We start from the raw sequence: 22,249 nt of genomic DNA on the forward strand, positions 1-22,249 counted from the left end.
AAATTCCTTTCAGTACAGCTTCTGAATGCATTAATTAGCATGAAAGAGGCAAGGAGACAACTCTTCATTTTCTTCTTACAGTCTGCATCCTTCCCTTCTAATAAGCAGCTGAAAAATCTGTTATTTATTCATTTATTACATACCCGCTGAGAAATGGCTCAACACCATTTCACCTGCCTAATCAGTAAAAGCTCCTAGAATGGGCAGACTACTTCTAAATTCAAACATGTTTTGAATGGGAGCTGGTGTAAACAGTTTTCGCATTTGTTTAACTATAGCTTTGTTTATGCACACTATTTGCACCATTGTAACACTGCGGAAACTAGTATGGAGCAAAACTCATAGATGGATGCTCTTATACCATGATCGAAGTGTCTTAGATTAGGGGAAGTACAGTTTAATTCTGTAATGGTAAGCAAATGCTGCAATAAAAAAAGAGTCTGTCCCATGGGCTGCAGAACTAATGAAGCTTGGTTTCCTGTGGATTTGTGTGAATTGCCTGTGCTCATGCTGCAGTAACTCCATTTACAACACCAGGCAAGAAATGGCAGTCTGTGATTAATTCAGAGGTCTGGGTACTGTGATGGTCCAGCAGTGTTGGTTACTGCCAAAAAAAAAAAAGAAGATATAAGAACCGTGTTCTGCTGGTCATTTCTCCCAATGAATCATTAATTTGGGCCTCTCTATCCTGCCACAGATTCTTTGTTTTAAGTTTGAAGGACTCAAACTTAAAACTTTGAAGTCTTCGCTTATCTTTGAAGCTATGAACCTGTCTCTAAATGCGGTTCAGAATGGCTGACAGACTCAAAAGTGAATAGGAAAGAACAGATAGTGAAAGAGATCAACATCCATTTCCTTAGTAACTAATCAGATGAAAAGTCTTAACAATCAATATTCTTAGCTAGTGCAGGGCTGGGAAGAGCCAGACCATTCTTCTGCTTGTGTGTTTTGCCTAATTAATTGTGGTAAAAATCTCATCTTTCTTCGGATATTTTTCCATGGTGTTGCCCAGTGACAGGACCAGAGGCAATGGGCACAGACTGAAACACAGGAGGCTCCAGCTGAAGATCGGGAAACACTTCTTTTTTACTTTGAGGGTGACTGAGCCCTGGCAGAGGTTGCCCAGAGAGCTTGTGGAGTCTCCATCCTTGGAGATATTCAAAAGCCATCTGGACATGGTCCTGGGCAACCGGCTCTAGGTAGCCCTGCTGGAGCAGGTGGTTAGACCTCCAGAGGTCCCTGCCAACCTCAACCATTCTGTGATAACACCAGAAGGATCTAATTGTTTCTGCTAGACCCATTGAAATTTGAAACAACACATTTTTTGAGGAATTAAAGGGAGGAAGAAGAATGAACATTAGTGAGGAGCATAAACTTGCTTATTTGGCCAAGTGGTTCAGTGTTTGTCTTATATTATCGCAGTTGAACTCAATGGGAGTTTCAAAGGTGAAGGAGATGTAGGGAAAATTTCTGTAGATACCCATGTGTGTAAAACAGTAAGTGTATGCTACCACAGTCTGTCAAGTTCCCCAGCAACATGCCAGCTCTTGTGCAGTACTCTGAAAATGTCGTAGAGGTCATTATCAAATCATGTGTTTTCCTGAAGAAAAGCTTCACGGCTGGAAGAGGATGAAGGGTACTGAAGGGTACTGTTTGTTCTTGTCAGAATCAAAACAGACATACAGAAAATCCATGTGATACCAAAACCAGTCTCTGCCCCTTCCTTGCCTCAAGCAGTGTGGGGGTCAAAATGTCAACTGATTGAGTATTTTGTGTTCTGAATGAATCTCTTGTTAATAGTATAACAAGGAAGGGAAAAAAAGAACAACTTTGTCATGGATCTGTGGTGTCATCTGCACAATGCTGCTATTGAGGAATTGGGTGGATGAGAAGGGGAAACACCATGTCCTGGTTCTGATCTCATTTTTTTAACAAAATCTTATTTCTCTGAGGTGGTGCTGCTAACTCAGTCAGTGTAAAGTCACTGGAATTGACATATGGATTCCACAGGTGTTACCTTTTTAAAGATAACATTTCAGAAGGAGAAGAGGATGGAAGAGGAGGAGTACTTAGGAGAAACACCAAAGCAACCCAGGCCTTTTGTGGTAGGCAGCAACCTGTGGCAAGCCTTGGACACTCTGATGAATCTTGATGATCCGTATGAAATGAATGCTTCTAGTCTGAAAATAACATGCTTGAACTTTTAAAAGGAATAGCAATTGGTTTTATGCTGTTGACAGTGTGATTCCATCTTTCCAGGACAAGATCCTGGGATTTTTATTTATTATTTCCCTTAATTGATAATCTTTTTTTTTTCTCTGGCATTTGAGGCTTCCTACAGCAGGCAGAGCAAAGAAACAGAACTACCTTGACACCTGATTTAGTAAAGGCTTTAGTTTTGAGTTTTATGGGAATTTCAGTGGAAACTATCAAGTAGTTGCTAAACGATTTTTCAGTGCTAAATCTACATTAACAGTAACACAACACAGTAAGAGTAAATAAGGAGATTACACCCCTTTCAGCTGATGCTGAGGATCCTCATCTCTCCATGGTTTCGGGATTTACTTTAAAGTAGGTATTATCTGGCTACCAGAGCTGAACATTTCCACTATAGGCCTGATTTGGAGCTTTTTGAAAAGAAGCTATTCCTCAAATTGCTGGTACCTCAACTGCAGGCGCTTCCAGGAAGCAACATGCTGTCCTGTAGACTGCCTTGCACAGACACAGCTAATATGTTGTCATCCTGAAAGCCTGGCTCATGGAAGTAAGTTCCTCCTCAAGTAATTTCCAAGTGAAACTGTGGTCCTTAGTGTCAGACCCATCTCCCTCTGCTCCATCTCTGAACGATGTACAGTACAGAAGGAATGGTAGTCTTAATCCTGTAGTAGCTATGCCAAGAGGAGGCCACGAATGCAGTGGTGCCTGTGTTCCTGCACCTTATTTTTCCAAAGAAAAAAGATTGGATAGCTTTCTGGCAGTGTTTTTCTTTGCTGCTACTTTGTCCGTGGTTGACTCGAGGTTCTGAGCCCGGGGGATTGGTCAGATTTATGGGACTTTTTCTATGAGACGCAGGATGACCAACCATGGGTGAAAATCTTTTGGATGCAGTCAGGCGCTATCAAGGTGAGGCAGAGTTATGACTTTCCTTGCATGTAATTTCAGGAGGCCATACCTGGATTCAAGAGAATGGTGGTGCTTTCTAAAGCCTCACAGTCCTGTTTCCACCAGTGAGTGGCTAACTGGTTTGGGATGAGAAACTCCTTGCAGGTGAGCTCCTGATTTAGGTCTCTAAGGCCATCTCAGAAACTCTTTGTTTGAAGAAAGTGAATATAGGCAACACGGACTACATCATTAGCAGCTTGGAACAAAACAGCCCTTTGCAAGTAATCCCCACAGTAATAGTCCAGTGAAACTTAGCTTGGAATATTGCCACTACAGCTGAAGTAAAAGCAGTCCCAAAATGAAAACAAACACTCGGTATTTTTTCTGTGCTGTTAAACAGATGAGTAGTCATCAGCTGACACTGTCCAGGTGACTAATACTATTCAGTGCATTTAGCAAAAAGAATAAAAAAACAATTTTTCCTTTCTCCCTTCAGAGGGTCACAGGATCCTGTTCAGGCTGGTGGGGACCTCCCTGGGCTCCACCGCTGGGCTGTCCTCGTGGCTCCGGCCTGAGCCCCTCTGGTTCAGCTTGCGCTGCCGCCTCTCGCCCTCCTGCCAGGCACCGCTGCGAAGGGCCCGGCTGCGTCTCCTCCATCCCTGCCATCAGTGCCGGGGATGCTGTTGGGTGCCCCCAAAGCCACCCCTTCTCCCGGCTGAACCAGCCCCGGTCCCGCAGCCTCTTAGTGTCCCTCTGCTGAACTCAGTCTTGTTTATCAACTTTTTTCCTGTACTTGGTGCCCCAAAATGGAAGCACAACTGCAGAGCAGAGGGGAATAATCACCTCCCTTCATCTACTGTCTGTGCCCCTGTTCATACAGCCCAGGATGCCACTAGCCGTCTTTACTGCCCACGTCAGATGTCAGGATACATCAAAATACAGAAATCGGTGACAGAGCTTGTAAATAAAATAAAGAATTTTAACAGAAAGTCAGAGGTGGAAACTGCATCTATTAAATACCTCTCCCTTCCCCCTCCCCCCAACAAGTCCTCTTCCTTTCTTTTTATAAAAAGAAGAGTTATTTTACATATTGGAACAATGCAGAAGGCTGAAGAATAATACTTTCTAGAAAAATCTAAGTTTTTCAATTGACATGATTGAAAAATGTTTTTTCAGAAATTTCAGGGCCTTGCTACAAGACTTTGCCCACCCAGTTGTGTCCCTTCCAATGTGTGTTCTGCAATCAAGCCCTCACAGATAGTTGATTTATTAGTGGTTCAGCTAATTTCCTGTAAGTTAAATTAAATTTTTGAAATAATTGTTATTCTTATGACACAAGAAATAATTATTTTAGATGAGTGATTTATGTTAAACTTGGCTTCACAGATAAAGTGTTTCAATGGTAAAAATTTCTCTTCATAACTAGGGCAGCTATGACATTTGTAATAGTTTGAAAGCTTTTAAGTGCTATGTTTTTTCCTTTTACTGTTTCTTTTTAAATGTGATGCAGCCTTTCCTCCCTTCTTTTACATTCTCTCTTCCCCCTGATAAAATAAAATGACCCCCCCAAAAAAAAGATTTGGATACAGACTCTTTTTATTCTCATAAATTGAATATTTGCTCAAAGAGCCTCAGGATAGTTGAAATGTGGAACAAAGAGGACCCCAGGAAGTCATCTAGTTCATCCCACTGTTCTGAAGCACAATTGAATATATTTAGATTCTGCCTCATGTCTTATGTATTCTCTGATATCTCCATGTTTTCATATTCTCTCTATAGTCTGTTTCTATGCTTAACAGGCTACAATGTTTTTTCCCCATTACATAACTCTGCCTTGCTGCAAATTATATCAATTACTAATTGCCTTAACAAGGAAAGGAATCAATTGTGTTGTCTTTATCTCAAACTAGTATGGATTTGAAGGCTCTTCTCAGGCTCTGTACAACCTTTTTCTAAAGTTTTCTGAACTGGGCAAACTTTATTTCTTACACTTTTTCTTTCAGCTCTATTTTCTTAACCTTTCTCATTCTTGATCCACTTAATTCTTTGCAACTTACGTACCTCTTCCAGTTAAAACCTTGCAAGCATCATTATCTCCTCTCTCTTACAGAAAGTAATTTACTGTTTTTAATATAGGGTTGCATTTGGGATTCTTACTCAGTTTGAAGTCCACTGTAGCCTTAGGTCTTCCTCTGTTATTCATTAATCCTTCTCCATTTTATGTGTGTGTATTTTGCTTTTTACTTCTGGTATTTAGGACTGCATTTCTCTCTGCTGAATTCTTCATGTAACTTTCCCCATTTATCAGGTTTGTTTATTTATCAGACTCCAGCCCTGCTCTGTAGAGTACCTGCAAATCCTTCAGCTCAAACCTATATTCGTGTACTCTTGCGTTCACATCCAACTTGTTTACTGAAAATACTGAACACTACTTCGCCAAGCTAAGCATCTGTGAGCTGCTGCCTCTTCCTATTTGATAGTGATGGCTGCAGTCTGTATTTGGGGGGAGGGTTTCTATCTGCTGCATACACGCTTCATGGTAACTTCACTTAGATCATAGTTTCCCTAGTTTGCTTATTGCGGCCCTGTGGGACTACGTTCAAGACTTATATAGTCAAAATGCAACTTCAACATCAAAATAATATGATAATGGTTATTGGTGTGGTTTGCTTGTAAACTAATGACTTTCTTCCTCAGTTTCAAACATTCCTACCTAAAATTTCCATCATTTTATAAATCCTACTAATATTGAGTTTGGAGAAAATAAAACACTTCCATATGTCCTGAAATGCTGTAAGATGTCCGGTGTAGTCACACCACTACGTCATGTTCTTGATACCTTCTGTTTTGAAGCTTCAGGAGGTGGAGGGAAGGGTAGGGTAATGTTGACTTTTCTGGTTTAGTATTAGTCTGGCTTCCTTTTTCTTTTCTCTGTTGGAGTTGATCTAAAGCAACTAAAAATCCAGCTGATAGGACAAGAGTGGCTCCTGCCATGTAGAAGCCTGCTCTGTAATCTCCAGCCATGTCCACGATCAGACCTGGAGAGAAACAAATGACAGCAATTTGATTGATAGAAAACAGGCTAATGTGAATTAGCTCAGCAATGTGAACATCTCCTCTCACAAAGGGAGTATGCTGGCATGCTCTCAAGACATACCTGTCTTGCAGCTTTCTACATCATGAATGTATGGAGCACCCCTTTATAGCATTTTAAAATTTGAAACACAATTCACGTCTCATTTACTTTGCATATGTGAATTGCTAGTAAAACAAAACACTATACAGTTTGAAGCACTTTCCAACCTAAAACATGGCAGACAATGAAGGTAATGGCAGAAAAAAAAAACAAATCATGCAGCTTTGTATCATCTGAGTAGACCCATGTTCTGTGGTTGCCGTAATCTGTCATCAGTTGCCGTAATTTGGACCATAACTGTACAGCACGAGAGAGTTTAAAGAAGGAAAGAAGAGGCCTCTCCTGGAGACACAGTTGGAGAGGCTGCCTGCAGTGTTATGGGCTTCAAAGTTCATCATTTTACAAAGAGTCACAGATGTTTGCTAACAAAAAGACCTGGTTTTCAGATAGCTTTAAGCCAACCAAAATGCCTAATGCCATTGTGTACCGTACTGAAAAAACAGTAGTATAGTAGTAGTACGGCAGCAGTCTATGTGGTAGTATCAGCTGCTCTGTGGGTACAATGGCAGGTTCATTTGTGGGCTGATGAAGGCTGCCTGCTTGGTCTCACATTGGAAAGTTTGTCCACATTTAGTGTACTCCCTAGCCCTACATTCCAATATAACATCAGCCCTCTTAGGCAAAGGAACTCTGAATCCAAATCTTTTAGATTTTACTCTTAAACTAGGGGAGGAGAGCTCGAGAAGCACTTAGGGTTCCCTCCTCTTCCATACCTTCTTTTTAGCTTACTGTATATAAACAAAGGAGTCGCACTGATCCCCAGGTAATCAGTACTAGTGACTAGCCACTATATAAATGTCTTGTTATCTTTGTATTTTATTCAGATATTCCCAACATACTTTTGATACTGTTCTGTCTCAAATCTGTATACATCTTCCTGCTTCCTGTATTTTCAAAAATGGATTAAAATGTTCCCGTATTCAGTCTGATTCATTTGCAACCTATTAGTGGTGTCGTTACCACAAAAGTCACTGTGGTGCGTGAGCAGTGGTCTTCGAATGAGGACTCAGATCCGCATTTTACAAGTCACATTGGTCATTTGTCTCCATATCACTTTGTAAAGTCCCTACAGCTTGCAGCTTGTTTGTCTTGCATTTTTCCAAGATGACTTTGTCTCATTGCCAGCCCATAAATCCATGTGCTGTCTCATTGTCTGCTCTTTCTTCCCACTGTTTTTGTGTGCTGCCTCCCCGATTTATTATATTGGTTAGCTCAAATGCTGTCTGAAAACAGCAGGCATCTCTGTGAATATTTCCTTGAGGTTCACATAGCCTAATGTTTCAAGCTGTTCAATTTGACCTTCTGTAGAAACCCTCCCAACAATACCAGAATTTATGCAACAGCACTAGTCTCAAATTTCAGTTTCTTCTCCGAAATTATGGATCTGCTGCTTGTCCCAAAGGTACACTTTCATTGCAAGACAGTGGGAGTCCATCAAGTGGGATTCTGTGGGATTCGCAAAGCAGGACCACCACCACGCGAATTCTCCCATTCTTCCCTGCTTTCATATTGGACAGGTATCTCTAAAACCACAGAGAGAAGAGGGAGCAAGATATTTTGGAGAGGAATTAGACTGACTCTTTCTTTTTAGATACTTCTTGGTCCAGATGCCCCTGAGCTAAAAAAGGGGGAAATTTGGGTCCAGATCCAGATTTTTTCAGTTTGGGTTAACATTCCCCTTTCTTCTTGTAAACTGTTTTGGCAGAGTATCATCTTAACTTACCAGCAAGAGGAGGCCCCACAAAACCTCCAGTGCTTCGAATGAGCATGAAAAGCCCTAGAGCACTGTCAAAATCTGGCATGCCTACAACATCTGCTAGTACTGTAATGTGAACGGCGACTGTTGTGCCAAAGAAGAATCCATAGAAGCCAGTGAATATTGCCAAGGACAGGTAATTGTTAGCCAGTGGCAACAGCATCAGGGAAGTACTGATGAGTGTAATTGTCATTGTCAGCAAATGAACAGTTTTGGTAACGTGGAGATTGGCATACCAGCCACATAGCAGTCTGCCTGCAAAGTCCACCATAGCCAAAATGGATAGGAGTGATGCAGTCCACGATTCGTCTATTCCCAGGCTGTAGCTGAGTGGAACTAAAAATAACGGAGGAACAAAAAAACTCATAGCAGCTAATATGCCAAAAATGGCGTAAAGTACAAACTCCGGTCGCCTCACAAGCATCCAGTTGAAGGTTTTCTGCGTGACAGGAGACTTATCTTCTTTGTCTATCCTAGATGCACCATTGCCAGCTGGTGTCTCAGTTTCAGAATGGCTAGCCTCAAGGAGGCAGCTGCTTGCCAGGGGTCGCATCAGTACTCCACAGACACAAATATTGAGTTGGATGCCACCTATGATCAAGAGGGCACCTTTCCATCCATATTGACTAATCAACCACTGGAAAAATGGCCCAAACGTGAATGCAAAGGCACATTCTCCAGCACTGGCAATAGCATTGGCCAAAGCTCTTTTCTTGGAGAAATAATGGCTAACAATGCTAATGGCGGGTGTCCATGAAAAGGAAATCCCAAGTCCTGAAAAACACCAATACAAATAGCACCAGTTAGACACTATTGAAGTATTTTGTGAAGGTGGAAATTGAAGCAGTCAGTGCTCCTACATATGCAGAGTTAAAAACTGGTGAAAGAAAAACATTTTTGTTCCTAGCAGAAGCATGAGCTCAGCTGTACTATGTGTAAGAGTATATTTGTGGCCTATGTTCTGTAAGAATAAGTTGTATGTTCAAGCAAAAAAGCAGGAGTCTGAAGTATACACTATTATATTCTCTCTGTGAAAAAAAAAGTTGGTTTGACAAATTTGCCACTGGCTGAGAAATCACGTGGCCATGTGGTTGAAACTAGACAGATTCAGAGTGTCCATGCTGTCCTAATTAAGGCTGGTACGAGATCAGATCACTGGGTTAAGCTGAGCTGTGTTCAGGTAGAAAGTGAGGGAGGACGTGGAGGAAGCCGGTGTGTCACCTCTGTTTGCTCTTCATTTTCTTGCCTGACTGCTTTGAGCAGGCTTCAAACCTGCTCTAACTTACAGTGACTTTAATGGCTCCCTAGAAACTATTTGGCAGCCCAGGACTGCCAAAGGGCTCAAATTCCAGACATTTGCTCAGACATCCAGCATTGAACTGGGAATGGTTTATTTTATTCCCTGCCAGCTTCACTTCCTGTTCCAGGAAAACCTGCTTGCTGTTGGAGACAACTTTCTGGCCTGTTTTCACCTGGAGTAAAGCAAAGGATTGTAATCAACTGAAAGTCTGGGCCTGTGTTTAAAACATAAGATCCTTCGACAGAAAGTACAAAATTTGGGATCTCTACATCCTCCAAGCTACAACCTACAACCATCTACAACGCTCCTGCAGCACCCTTTAGGTTCTTTAAACCTTCACAGACCTCTTGGCTCTGAGAAAAAAAAAAAAACAACACTTCATTTTCTGGTTGCATATAATTTGCAGGTGAAAATTACTGGCATCTAATTATTCACCTTCTTTGTCATTGCAGGTTTCTAGCACAAATTCTTACTTCCAGAGTGGCACATGAGGGAAATGACCTTTAAAGAGGGTTACCGGTTCTAGTTGCTCATAGAATGAAAACAGAAATCAGATTTTAAAACTCCTACCATTAGCACCCTCAAATAAAGGCTCTGAGTTGCTGGTGAAAGAAATCCATTAAGCCATAATGTCATACCCTGTAGGAAGCCAGTCGTTGCATACATCCAGACCATGTTGAGTCCAAAAAATCCCAGTGCCATTCCTGAAAAAGCCAGGAGTCCTCCAGTGATCACAACTGCCCGATGGGTGTACCGTACACATAGTGAGCTGGCAACAGGGGCTGGGTCAGCAGCAAAATAGGAGAAAGATAAATACGTTAGGAACATTAAGCTGATCGACAGGACCCAACAGTAAAATAAAGCATTTGAAGGAGAAATACCTTTATAATGTTTGTCTCAAACAGCCTAAATTCTGCTGCATGGGGGGGGGGGTCAATCGAGATGTTAAAATTGGATTCTTGCTGATAAGGAAATTACTGTCCCTGCAGCACAGATTTTAAAATATATTCAAAATATGTGGACTTTTTTTAGAGGGAAAGAGCATTTCAGTGCCTTCCTTGTAGAACAGTTCTACTGAATTTCATGGAAGGATACAACTAGCAACATGACAGAAATTCGTGTAGGCTTTTAGCAGAAAGAGAAACCCCCGCCATAGAATCTCTAGGTTAATCTATAAAAATTGTATTATTGAGAGTGTATTATTGATATGGCTGGCATGAAAACTTTCTGGAGAAAACTAATCTTTATCTTCCAGAGCTTTGCAAAATCATCTGTTCATGGAATTGCACAAGTTTTATAAAGGATCAAAAATCGAGGTTTAATTTGAGGTAGTATTTTTCCAGGAAATTTGCAGTTCATTTCTTAGATTTTTATTTCAGTGGTACAGTTTCTCTCAGCAGACTGCAGGAACTCTTCAACGCGATGGCAAAGTTGCACCAGGTACAGATCTGACTTGGTGCAGCAATTCCAAAAACCAAAGCACTGGTCTCTAGTCACTCACTGTCTGGAAGCACCTGAAATGCTAGGGATATTTTTGCTTGATTAAGGGTCAGTTATACTGCCTGGCTATTTTTCCATCAGCTCACAGAGTTAAGATGAAGGCCATACCTATCACAAAAGGCACTCCCTGTTCTGTGGGGATAGTTTCAAATCCCAAGGATAGGATTTTTTTTAATCACCGTGGCCACTAGAGGGGTCCCAAGTAACGCCCGTTCTCGGTGGGGCTTCGCGGTGCAAACAGGGAGTCGGCTCCTACAATTTACTGATATTCTGGAAATCGGAGTTCGGGGATAAAATGAAACTCGGTTAAGGAGGACCACGCTTATAAACTGAAATAAGTGGGAAAACAGTGAAGAGAGGGCAGTCAGCAAGGGAGGTTTTATAGTAGTTTGTAGGGGCAGATTGTTGTAGGTTCACCAGTGTTAAGTATGATAAGAATGACGAGAATTTGGTAGCTAGGACAAGTGAAATAAACCTGGCAGAGAGATATTAATGGCTGCAAAATCTGCAGGATTACATTGTCTGACAGCAGGTAGGTGGCAGAAGTTATACAAACCCCAAATGTCTCATCAGCATTTACAGCAAAAATACAATGATTTGGTAAGCATGTAAAAATGATACTGGAATTCAGTCACGGTCTGTAAGATGTAGTGGAAGGGATGAGACAGGATAAAGCGTATACAGTTGGAGAATCATACATATATGATGAACAAAAGAAAAGAAAAGTAGACTCAGGATAACAAGAGAGATCCATGGAAGTGCTTAAAGACAAGAGAAAGATCTGCAGCTAGAGCAGAAATACTATCAAGAAGCAATTTTTTTGATAGAGAATGAGGAAAAGAAATAGCCAGAAATTGAAATGGGGTAGCAGGGGGAAGAAAGAAGCTAGCCACAGAACTGGAAATGGAGAAGATAGCTAGGGTCCAGAGTCTGAAAGGATAAATGGCAATACACAGAAAACTTATAAACAATGGAAAGGATGACAATAATAGTGCAAAGAGAAAGGTTATGGGAGATGTACATCAGTACCAAGAGAAGGTACTATGCGTGTGACGGGGAGAATCCTTGCTGTGGTAAATTGAACAGTCTGTTGCAGGTGCAAACCCCAAAAGTAGGAGCACGTGCTCTCCTTCCACACAAGACACAGAGCTGCTGTTGAAAGGATCCAAATGGGAAAAACTAATAATTCACTGATCATCCTTCATACTGAGCCAAATGACACTGAAGGTTTCCCAGAGGAACATATTAAGAAAGACTAAGCCAGGCCAGGAAAGATGCTCAATGATGATCTTCAGCAGAAAGTCTTCTGGTCCCTATAAATGAAGCAAAGGCAGGAGAAGATAAGGAAAATTACCTAGTGACCCGAGACATTATGAACTGCTATAAAGAAGGGTTTGGGAATGTTTGGCCACCAAGCTGTATTCACTGAGAGCGGATTATTTCCATAGGATTTCAAAGGATGAAAAACAATTTCTGCTGAAAATTATAGCTGCCTTCTTTGAAGTAGGCCAGCCTCACACCTGGCTAGGCAAATATAGTTTTGCTGATTTATACTTGATATTATTATTTAATATACTCTATCCTTGATGCATTCCTATATAATGTAAATATATATTAAAAAGAAAAACAAAAAACTGAAAAAAACTAACACAGGACTTTGAGGTTTTTTATCCTCCTACGTTGGCTTTTTTTTCTCATTAGGTTCATATGCCTGAATGACAAAATAGTATCACAATAGCCCAGTGATAAGTCTAATTTATAAACCAAATTGATAGATTCCCATTTATTCATTTCTGTAATCTGTGAAGTAGGTGAAAAAGCAGGGTTTTCATTGATTTTTCAATTAATCATTTCTGTCAGAATGAAACAACGTCTAATACTGCAAATCGGGCATCAAGGATAGCAGTTTATGGAACTGATAAAATCTTTTCAACCCATGACTTGCTTTATCTTTTTACTTTGACTTTGAATTACTGTTTTGTTCTTCTGAATACGTTTTTCAAAGAAAGATCAGTTGTTTTTGATCTTTGGAAGTACTGCAATTGCAAGCAATAACATTGATAGGTGTGGACTGAGTAGGATGCATGTAATTATATAGTATCTCTGTAATGAAGCGTCTTCCCAAACAAAATTATGATAGCATTTATTACGTAAGGATACTTACCTATTGCAACTATATATCTATATGAGAATATGTAGAGCGGACTTCACAAATTCTGTAGAGTTCCTGCTTGCACATGTTTGGAATCCTCACCGTAATGGTGAAGGATCATCCAGTTTACAAGGGCCCACAGGAGGCTGTAAACAACTAAGAGTCAACTGCAGTATGTTTGATATTTTTCCCTCCTTTGTTTGGCGAGCTGTGGTATTTGACCTGATCCCATAGCTCATTGCCTTTGACTGGGATTGTTCACTCTCTCTTCCCTTACTCTTTGCTTGCATGGTCTTGTCTTCCGTATGCTCTCTATGAGTGAACTGAATTTTTTTTTTCTTTTTAACTCGGTGAGTTTTCTGTTGGATCAATGACTTGGAATCATTCTAAGGGGGGAAAAGCAGAGCCAGACCTGGCAAAACATGGAAGGAAGGGGGATCTCGGTGAAGACAAAAAGAAGTGGGAGGAAAGCAGGACTGAGAGTCATCATTTTGGTAGCAGATAGTTTGTCTGTCAGGGTCACAGTCCTTATGTCTTACAGTACGTTGAAAAAGTGACAGTCACTGTGAGGTCAGTGAACGTGCACAAACTGGTTTAAGAGCTTGATCCAACAAGCTCTGCAGTTCTTGGGATTATCTGCAATGAGTTTGATTCAAAGCCTGTAGGAAAATTGAATCATGAGTCTAGGTACACGAAGTTCTTTAAGGCAATCAGATTCCTGTGTAAATACAGAGTCCTCATTAACCCATTCCATGTCTGAGGCATGGATAGATTTTTATGAGAGGAAACAAATGCCAATTTTCTGTAGACACAGAAGAAGGAAGTATTGTCCTTACATGTTTTCATTTTGTGGGGTTTTTTAAGGAAGCTCTTCAAAATTTCTTGAGTAGTTAAGACATTAAAATAAAGTGCTAGAGGAGCACTTCTACCTACCTCCTAAATGAAAGATGGCAATAGTTACTGATGTGATCCAGGAAGTGGTGCTTGCAAGTTCATCAAAATGCTGCTGGATTTCAACAAAGAACAGACCAAAAGTCTTGAGAACGGCAGCAGTGAGGCCCATCACCATGAAGGCAGACACTACCACAACCCATCCATAGCCACCATCTGGTGGATTGCTGTCTTTGGCCTGCATCTTTTCTAATTCTCAGATCTTCTCTCAGGTTTTTTTGCAGGGGTGGTAGTGATGGTGGTGAGGATTTTTAACAGATCTGTAAATTAGTAGAAGGCCCAGTGTTAAAGAAATGAATTAAAAGATTCTAGGAATGGCTTACACAGGTAATTACCAAGTGAAAATACAATATGCATTTCAGTGGTTTGGTTGAAAATATTACCTGGAAAACAGATGCCCCAGGAGACAAAAGGCAGAGTAGAAAGTAAAACAGAGAAAGCAAAAAAATGAAGAAAAGAAAAGAAAAATATTCAGGTAAGGAGGGCAGAAAAAAGAAGCATGCAGATGTGAAAATAGGAGAAAAGACGATGGGAAAAAAAGATGACGCAGACACTAAAATTTTCAAAGATAGGCCCAGGATCCTACCCATTCTAGTGACTTCAAGAACCTTATCCCACCCACTTTTCAAACCGATACATTATAGCAAACAATTAGAAAATTAAATGCCTGACAGGATACCATACTTTCTAACGTTCTCTGGGCATTGCAGTAAACTTCACAAACTTCACAGCCATGAAGGCAGTTGTTTGCACTCATCAGCCCCTCATCATAATTGTGTGTATGGATAAAGCATAATAATATTTGCTAAGTTGTTCCTATGAGTGGTATGATTGGTGTGATAGAATAAGAGGTAAAAAAAAGGAAACGATTCCTAACCTTAAAAGGGCAGGAAATCTGTCAGTTTCAATCTACTGGGTATCCATGTAAATGGAAATAAATGGAAGCTACTTCACTTATCTGGAAGTCTGAATCTAGTGGGCATGGAAATGGCAGCCTCTCAAAGAAAGATTTCACCTCCCTTTTGGAAATACTAAAATGACATCTAAAACCAAAAGAATTCAAGTTTAAGGTATTGACTATGGGATCCTCTCAAACTTGACACTGTCTATTTAATCATTGCATAAGTTCCAGGAATACTGCAAACCTGTTTTTTCTGTTTGTGCTTTGCCTCTAAAATCCCAGGTGAAGTGGCAACTTTGACTAAAGAGTGGGAATGTACAAACTTAATATTAACTCTTGCTGTTGTTGTAAGCAATACTCTAATTCAGAACCATAACAATAATTTCTTAGTAATTCCAGTGGCAATAGGTCTTCTCCCTGTGTAAACAGGATGTGTGTAATCTCGAAAATGGTATTCAGAATGAAACTGGCTGTTAGTCTGGTCTCTGGGGAGTGTATTAGGGAACCAGTATTAGATATGGTACTGGAAGTCTGAACACTACGTATACACTGCGAAACTGTGGAGCTCCCTGCCCCATAATACTATGGATATTAAAACTTTACATGGAAATACTAGATAAATCTGTGCTGTACAAAACTATTGAGGATTACCAAATGCTTAAAAATGGTCCCTTGCTCAGGAAGTCTCCAAGCTGCAAGTAGCCAGAAACTGGGAGGTATCAGTTTATGCTTAGTCTATTCTTAAACATCCCCTTCTGGCCTGAACCAATATAGCTGTTTTTATAGAGTGAGTAACTTGCAAGGAACATTCCGTAAGAATTTTGGGGTCCTCAACATCTGAGCATTTATAAACATTCATGGCTGCAGCACTGTAAAGCATTTTTGCCAAAATGGGGCACATGCTCCCTTGCGAAGGCATCTTAATAGGCAAGCATGTTTTATTAAACACGTAACCGAAAAAGCTTATTTCCCCTTAGAAGTTTTGTGACAAAACGTGATTACTTGGAGTAATCATTCAGTGCAGGAGGACATAGGATCTGGCTGAGGGAGGGAAACATTCCTACTTTTTTCTTGTTTCTTCATGGACACCAAATTCTCAGCGGGCATGTTGTACAAAATGCAGGAGACCAAAAAAGACGTGGCACAGGAAGCAGTTTTGGCCTAAGAGGGAGGATGTGAGCTAAAGACAGCTAAAGATGTACTATACTTACATTTATCTTCCCTGTGTGCAGCTGGGAAAGATGAGAGTTAAGAGAATTCATACCACCAGAAGCCATCCAGTGCAAAGCAGAAGTCACTAGTCCCGTGATTTGCCCCACTGAGGTACCTGATCTCAGGAGGACCTAAAACACCGCAGCAGGGTGGCGGAAAGAAGCCGTCAGAGCCTTGTAGAGATCAGAAGCAAAATCATTCAGCTGCCATGTGTCTGGCTCAGACTTTGGACTAACATGTGGCACTGGACACATTTGCATGACAGACATAGCCAGATTAATCAGTTGCACAAGGTTTCAGACAACATCCTGAAAATCTTAAAACTCAGCCACAGGAGAGGGAGGAATGCCTTGTGGTTGAGGTCTATATGAAGGAATCTGGTTTTCATTCCCACAGTTTTGGGGTACCATGAGAAGTTGTTTGATCTTGCCATGCCTCTGTTTTCTCAGTTGTCAAATGCAGCTAATACTTTCAACGATTTTGTGAGGTTGAAAACGTTAATACTTGTATTAGTGCTCAGATACTGTAAGAAAATACAGAAACTACATCAAGCTGTAGCCATGTCTTCTTATATATTGCTGGGCTCAAGTGGCATGGTCATAATTTGTTTTGAGGCACTGAAGAACATAAAAAAGTATGCAACACTCAGGCTAAATGAGCCTGCCTAGGCAGAGTGATACTGATATTACTGCACTCTGCATGGACATGCCTGGGCAAGGGATTATGATTTCTGCCGCAAGACAGATAGAAGAAATCCTGCTACTTACCAGGCAGCACTCAGACTAAAACAGGCATGATAAAATCTACTTCCTGACACCACCCAGCATCCTTCACCTTCATTAGGCAAACTCTGCCCTAGGAGGAGTATAAATAAGGTCCTGCTGCGCACAAGACTTAAATGAACTGTCTTTTTCCTGACCACAAATACATCTTTTATGTCATAGCTCAGAATTCAGCCTCCAGTCTCTTTTAATGATCGCAGTGTTACATGCAACTCCAAAATGAAATTACTGTTTCAGTTGCATGATTAATTAATGAGGTAGTTATCTCCCAGGAGCCCTACAGATTTGAAAGCAGTGCAGCTACATACTGTAGGGAATTGCTGGAATGCCTGAACAGAGTAGAAGAAAGCGTAGATGTTGCAATGAGTGGACATGTTGTTTCTGACACCGTGCTCTCCTTTCTTCTCTCCTTCACTTGCAAGTGAAAGTTTACTACAAGCATGTAATTGAGAAAAAACTAAGCTGAAAAAAACACCCAGGATCTCTTTTTGCTCTTAGCTATCGAGTAATGGTAAATGGTAAGTTTTTAATGTCTTCACTTTCTTCTCTTGCCCTTGAAACTAACCTTTTAAAAGAAAGGAGGAAAAATCTGTGGGAAACTGCCCTTTCTGTTGCGCTTGGCCACACACAAGGCCCCTCAAAGAATGTAAAGCCATGCCTGGAAGCATCAGCATTGTGCCTAGCATCCCACTGCTTCCTACCTCCAAGCTTTCCCATGGCAGCTGGAATGGATGCCCTGTGAGACAGGGGCTTCAATCAGGAAAGCCACAATGCTGTCGTTTGCTTGGCGTGTGTATCAGCAAGAGCAGACAGCTCTGCCAGTAGTGTCAATCCCCTTATGGCAAAATTTGCCAGCAAGAACATGCAGGCAAAAGTGCAACCTTTATCTTTGCAGCTGGACAGCTACAAAGGCACTTTCTGTGGCAGCGGGGGTGTTCCTCTATTCATGCTCTACAGGTTCTCCAAGCTATTTCTGCTTTTATTCATGTCAATGATTCAGAAGGTTTATCAGACAATAATAAAAATAAATTACATAAAGCTTGTCTGACTGCTTGAATTTTAGGGTACCATAGAAACTCGTGAAGACTGATACTTGCGTTACTTGGTTATCTTGAGTTTCATGTTCTGATTTGCTTTTTACAGAAGAGCAAATGAGTTTAATGTATTTACTGCACATTGCAGAACAACTTGGTGGTGGAATCAAGAAAAGACTCTTATTGCCATGAATCCTAGTCTTCTTGTTTTCATGCAACTCATACATAAAGCTCCCCAAATAACTGTATTCACTCTTTCTTAGAGGCTGGCTGGACTCCCTGTGAGCTGGTGATACTTAGCACTTTGCAGAAACAGGTTCCCCAAGAAGACAAAAAAGGCAAGTATTAAGTTCTTCCATGCTTAGATGAAGAAACGTGACTTATTAGTGAGGGTTTGGTTTGGGTTTCCAGTACAAGCGTGGTACTTTACCAAAAAAAAAAAAAGAAAAAAAAAAGAAAAAGAAGAAAAACACACTTGATGTATACAAAGGTAAAATACTTTTACCAAAGGCTGATATTGGGACAGGACCACAAACTAGACTACCTTGAAGTAGGAACTATTCAGCAAATAAAACTAAATACAAAGTAGATCTTTAATAAATTGATGACAGATTAACTAATATAATCTTGGTTTATTTGTTGTATTAGAAGAAAGATGGAAAGAAACATGGAAATAAATTGTAATTTATGCTGAAACTTCCTTCACACATGTGCCTTTGTACACAGCCAGGGAACAGGTACTTACCATGTTTGTCACACTTCTGGTCTTCGTCTAACACTCAGGCTGGCTCTGCTGATGTTCTCATGCCGCCACAGCTTCAAATACAATAAAGCCGTGCTAGTTACTGCTTCTCAGACACAAATTCATGAGGACCTTTTAATAAAAGTCTCCTTTCTAACTTCATTAACATCATTTTAGAAAGTGCCAGCATATGAATATGGTCTATAACACAATTAACTGACAAAGCATATCAGGATGGAAAAGAGAGGCTGAATGCTCTGAGCAGCCAGATTGAAGTAACAAAAATAAAGTATAACATAAAAAAATTACCTTATTCAGGTAACCCGGGCTTGTGTGGGATATGAAGGTCTTCCTTCACCTTCCAGTTGTACGTAATTTCTTGAACTGTGCTGCAAACCACCAGGTCATCTTACTCATTGTTCCTTGTATGCACAGTCTATCTGAACAAACCAATGTCTCATTCAGGATGTGTAAGCCGTCGGATTTTATAAGAATCCCCTCCTCCCCTCCCCAAAAGTCATTTGACTCCACCTACACTCAGAAAAACAAAGTTCTGTCCTGACTAGAGATCAGAGAAAGCAAAATCAGGGATGCGTGAAGAGAATGAGAGAAGGATGGCAAATTTCTGCACTGCATTTGTACTAGACTTGGACTGCTGTCCACAGTTTTTATTGAACTCAACTATTGGGCCAACCAGAAAGTTCAGATGTGTCAGCCGACCTCAAACTCCCTGGTGTTCTGGGGCAGTTACTGCCAATGTTTGTTCAAATATGAAATTCATTTGTGGCTTCTCTATGATTGTGCTGTTGGCCAGATGTTGGCTACAGCTGAGCATCACATAGCCTGCAGCAACTACAGAAGTGATAGGAAGCTTGCGTATGCTCTCCATGTCCCGAGCCTGCAACATGTACAGTCAGAACCTTTCGCTGTGTCAGAGCAGTCCCTTTGTTGTGCGATTTGTTTTTTTAAGGGACCCCAATTCCTCATATACTGCTGGATCTCATAAAGCTTTTATCTCCCAGCTTTCACTGCTAGTTTCTTGTAACTGATTCTGTGTTTCCTAACAATTTGCCTTGCACTAAGCTCGTGGTGGCTATAGACTGGTATTGTAATAGTTGCAGGGGGAGGGTAGGTTGTTGCAGTAGCTTGTTGCTTTTTGTAATCTTTCTACTTACATGCCTGTGTGCTTACCTTATGACTTGACCAGTAATCTGTGTAGTTTGTGTGTGCTAAGGGGAAGTATGAACGTACGGGTTGGTCAGTTGACTTGCATAACTAAGAAACAGATATATTTCATATTTTTTGGCATTTTTGAAGTGGGAAGTCAGCAAGCCTTTGTGGTGATCACCTAATTCTCTTTTGCTGGGATGATTCTCTAGGACTGTTTTGTAGGGCTGGAGAAGTCAAAAGCATGGTAAAGAAAAATTATAGGGTAGTTTTTGAAATGTATTTAAGTGACAAAAAAGTTGCTGCCATCCCTTCTTCACCTTCCTGCTACCCTGTCGGCTTTTTATGCAGTGAACCAGACTGGTGAACTGACCCGGCTGGGCAAAACACTACACTGGGGCAGTTCCTCAATTCGGAGAAATTCATTGTCTGCCTTCATAATGCAGAAGGCAGAAAAAACGTGGCCAGAAGAGCGATGGGGCTGCTTAATCCAGAGGAGAAATTCACATAGCAGTTGTAGCACAACTAGTATATTCACACACCCCGTGAAGCTGTGAGCCTAGAAACTGTGTCTTATAGACAAGGAAAGGTAGGTGACTGCAGTGGTGCCAATGAGGAACGATAACTGAATTATGGACTTACTTTAAGACAAAATTTCAGCGTAACTTGTCAGCAGTAACTGTTCACGTCTCCCTTCCTCCTTCTTCCCTACGCTGGAGGGAGTTATGTGCCATGTTGCTGTACAGCTTCTGTCTGAGAAACCTGGGAGGCCGTGAGCTGAAAGATGTCTTTCTGCCAGATTTTCTTATACCCTGATATATATAAACTGGATCAGTAGGTCTGGTTCTTTCACAGGCTTATTTTTCCTCCTAACTCTGTAGGCCAGCATTACTTTCCGGAGCCCCACTGTGAAAAAACTGTGTAGCAATTTTATGTGCATAGCTGGATGACACTAAGATATATTTTCTAGACAGATATGCATACGACAGTGAGCATGATAAACAAGACTACATTTCTTACACAGTTAGAGCTGTAAACCAGAGGGAGGCAAACAGCAGTCCAAACAGATTTTGTTGATCATAGCAGAGATGAAGCCTGTCTGGACAACCTGTGCCAGTGTTTTACCACTCTCATTGTGATTTTTTTCCCCTAATATCTAATTTGAATTTTCCTCGTTGTAGCTTATGACTTTGGCCTTTTGTCCTTTTCCTGTGCCACTCAATGGAAAGCAAAAAACAATTCTTCATAAGGCCACTGCAGGCCTATGGAGGGTTTTGAAGTCTGTTTCGCCAGTTGCACTGAACTTCTTTTCAGTCCATTAGAAAATATGGCAATGTAGAAAATTAGGTATAATGGATAGCCTAGTGAATGAGGAAGAATAGCTGCTTGAAAATGCTAAGCCTAGGAACTACTAAGAAGGATATGCCATGTAATCAAAATGAGTAGTTTTCCATTAATAGTTTGTATCCTTTTTTTTTAATCCATTTTAAATGCATGAGATGTGTTAATACTTAGGAATCAGACAGTAAGTTGTCAGTCAGATGAGAAGAAGCCTTAAAGATTAACAATCTCAAAAGTTTTTCTTGTATCTGGTAAAATATATGGGACAAGAGCAGGATTCTTCGTAGTAAAGAGTCTTGGAAAGTCTTCCTTGGTATCTTGAGTTTGTTATTCATGAAGAATTTTTCATTATTCTAGTACTGTGTTATTTTTTAGTCATGAAGATTCAAGCCTATAGACAAAATAATGATCTCTGGAATAGTTCATCAGTCAGTCCATCAGATGATTTTTTATTATATTCAATGAAAATTATTGGAGATTATGTACAAAGGAATATTATCATGGCCTGTCATGACTGTGGCTTAAAAACAGAATGGTCTTATTGATAGTACATTGAATGTTCACTTTCTATAGTTCTTCCTACTACATACATTTAAGCTTTAGTCATATCATTTAGTTTGGGTTATCCAGAACTACTATTACAAATTACTACCATAGCAGTTTTTGCTCAGCTGATCAGGCTAAAATATTATTTTCACAACTTTTTGTCAATGTATGGAATCTTTATGCTATACCTACAGCTTTGTGCAGTACTTCTCCCTAATCATCTACTGGTTTTCCCCACATTTTACATATCAAAATTAAATCTAAGCCTCTCTCATTTCTCCTTAAGAAATAAGAAAAAAATGTAGACTGCACTTCTATAAATACTACTTACATTATTTCTTGTTTAGCATTTAAGCATTTTAGAGTACTCTTAAGAGAGCTTTCAGGTTTCCATTCATACGTTGGAGAAAATAGTTTATTCCAGGTGGCAAGAAGAGTCACCTCCGTTCAGATCTAGTTTGTCAGCTCAGCTTTCACTAAGTCCAAGGGCTAGCTTCCACTTTAAGTGCTTGAGTAAGCACAAAATATGTTCCTAGGTAGACTGCTACATGAAATATTTGGTGTGAA

General features: G+C 40.5%; 1 protein-coding gene across 1 annotated transcript; it reads right to left on the reverse strand.

Annotated features, from left to right (window-relative positions):
* Positions 1-5,913: 5,913 nt before the first annotated feature.
* On the reverse strand, positions 5,914-14,714 carry LOC142075386 (monocarboxylate transporter 13-like). The gene is made up of 4 exons (XM_075136625.1): positions 13,940-14,714; positions 9,993-10,136; positions 8,022-8,828; positions 5,914-6,140 (listed from the first exon to the last, which is right to left on the reverse strand). Exons 1-4 carry the CDS (start codon positions 14,139-14,141, stop codon positions 5,914-5,916), a joined length of 1,380 nt encoding a protein of 459 aa, XP_074992726.1. The 5' UTR covers positions 14,142-14,714.
* Positions 14,715-22,249: the final 7,535 nt, after the last annotated feature.

Source organism: Calonectris borealis, chromosome Z (genome assembly GCF_964195595.1).
Source record: "Calonectris borealis chromosome Z, bCalBor7.hap1.2, whole genome shotgun sequence".
NCBI classification, from domain to species: domain Eukaryota; kingdom Metazoa; phylum Chordata; class Aves; order Procellariiformes; family Procellariidae; genus Calonectris; species Calonectris borealis.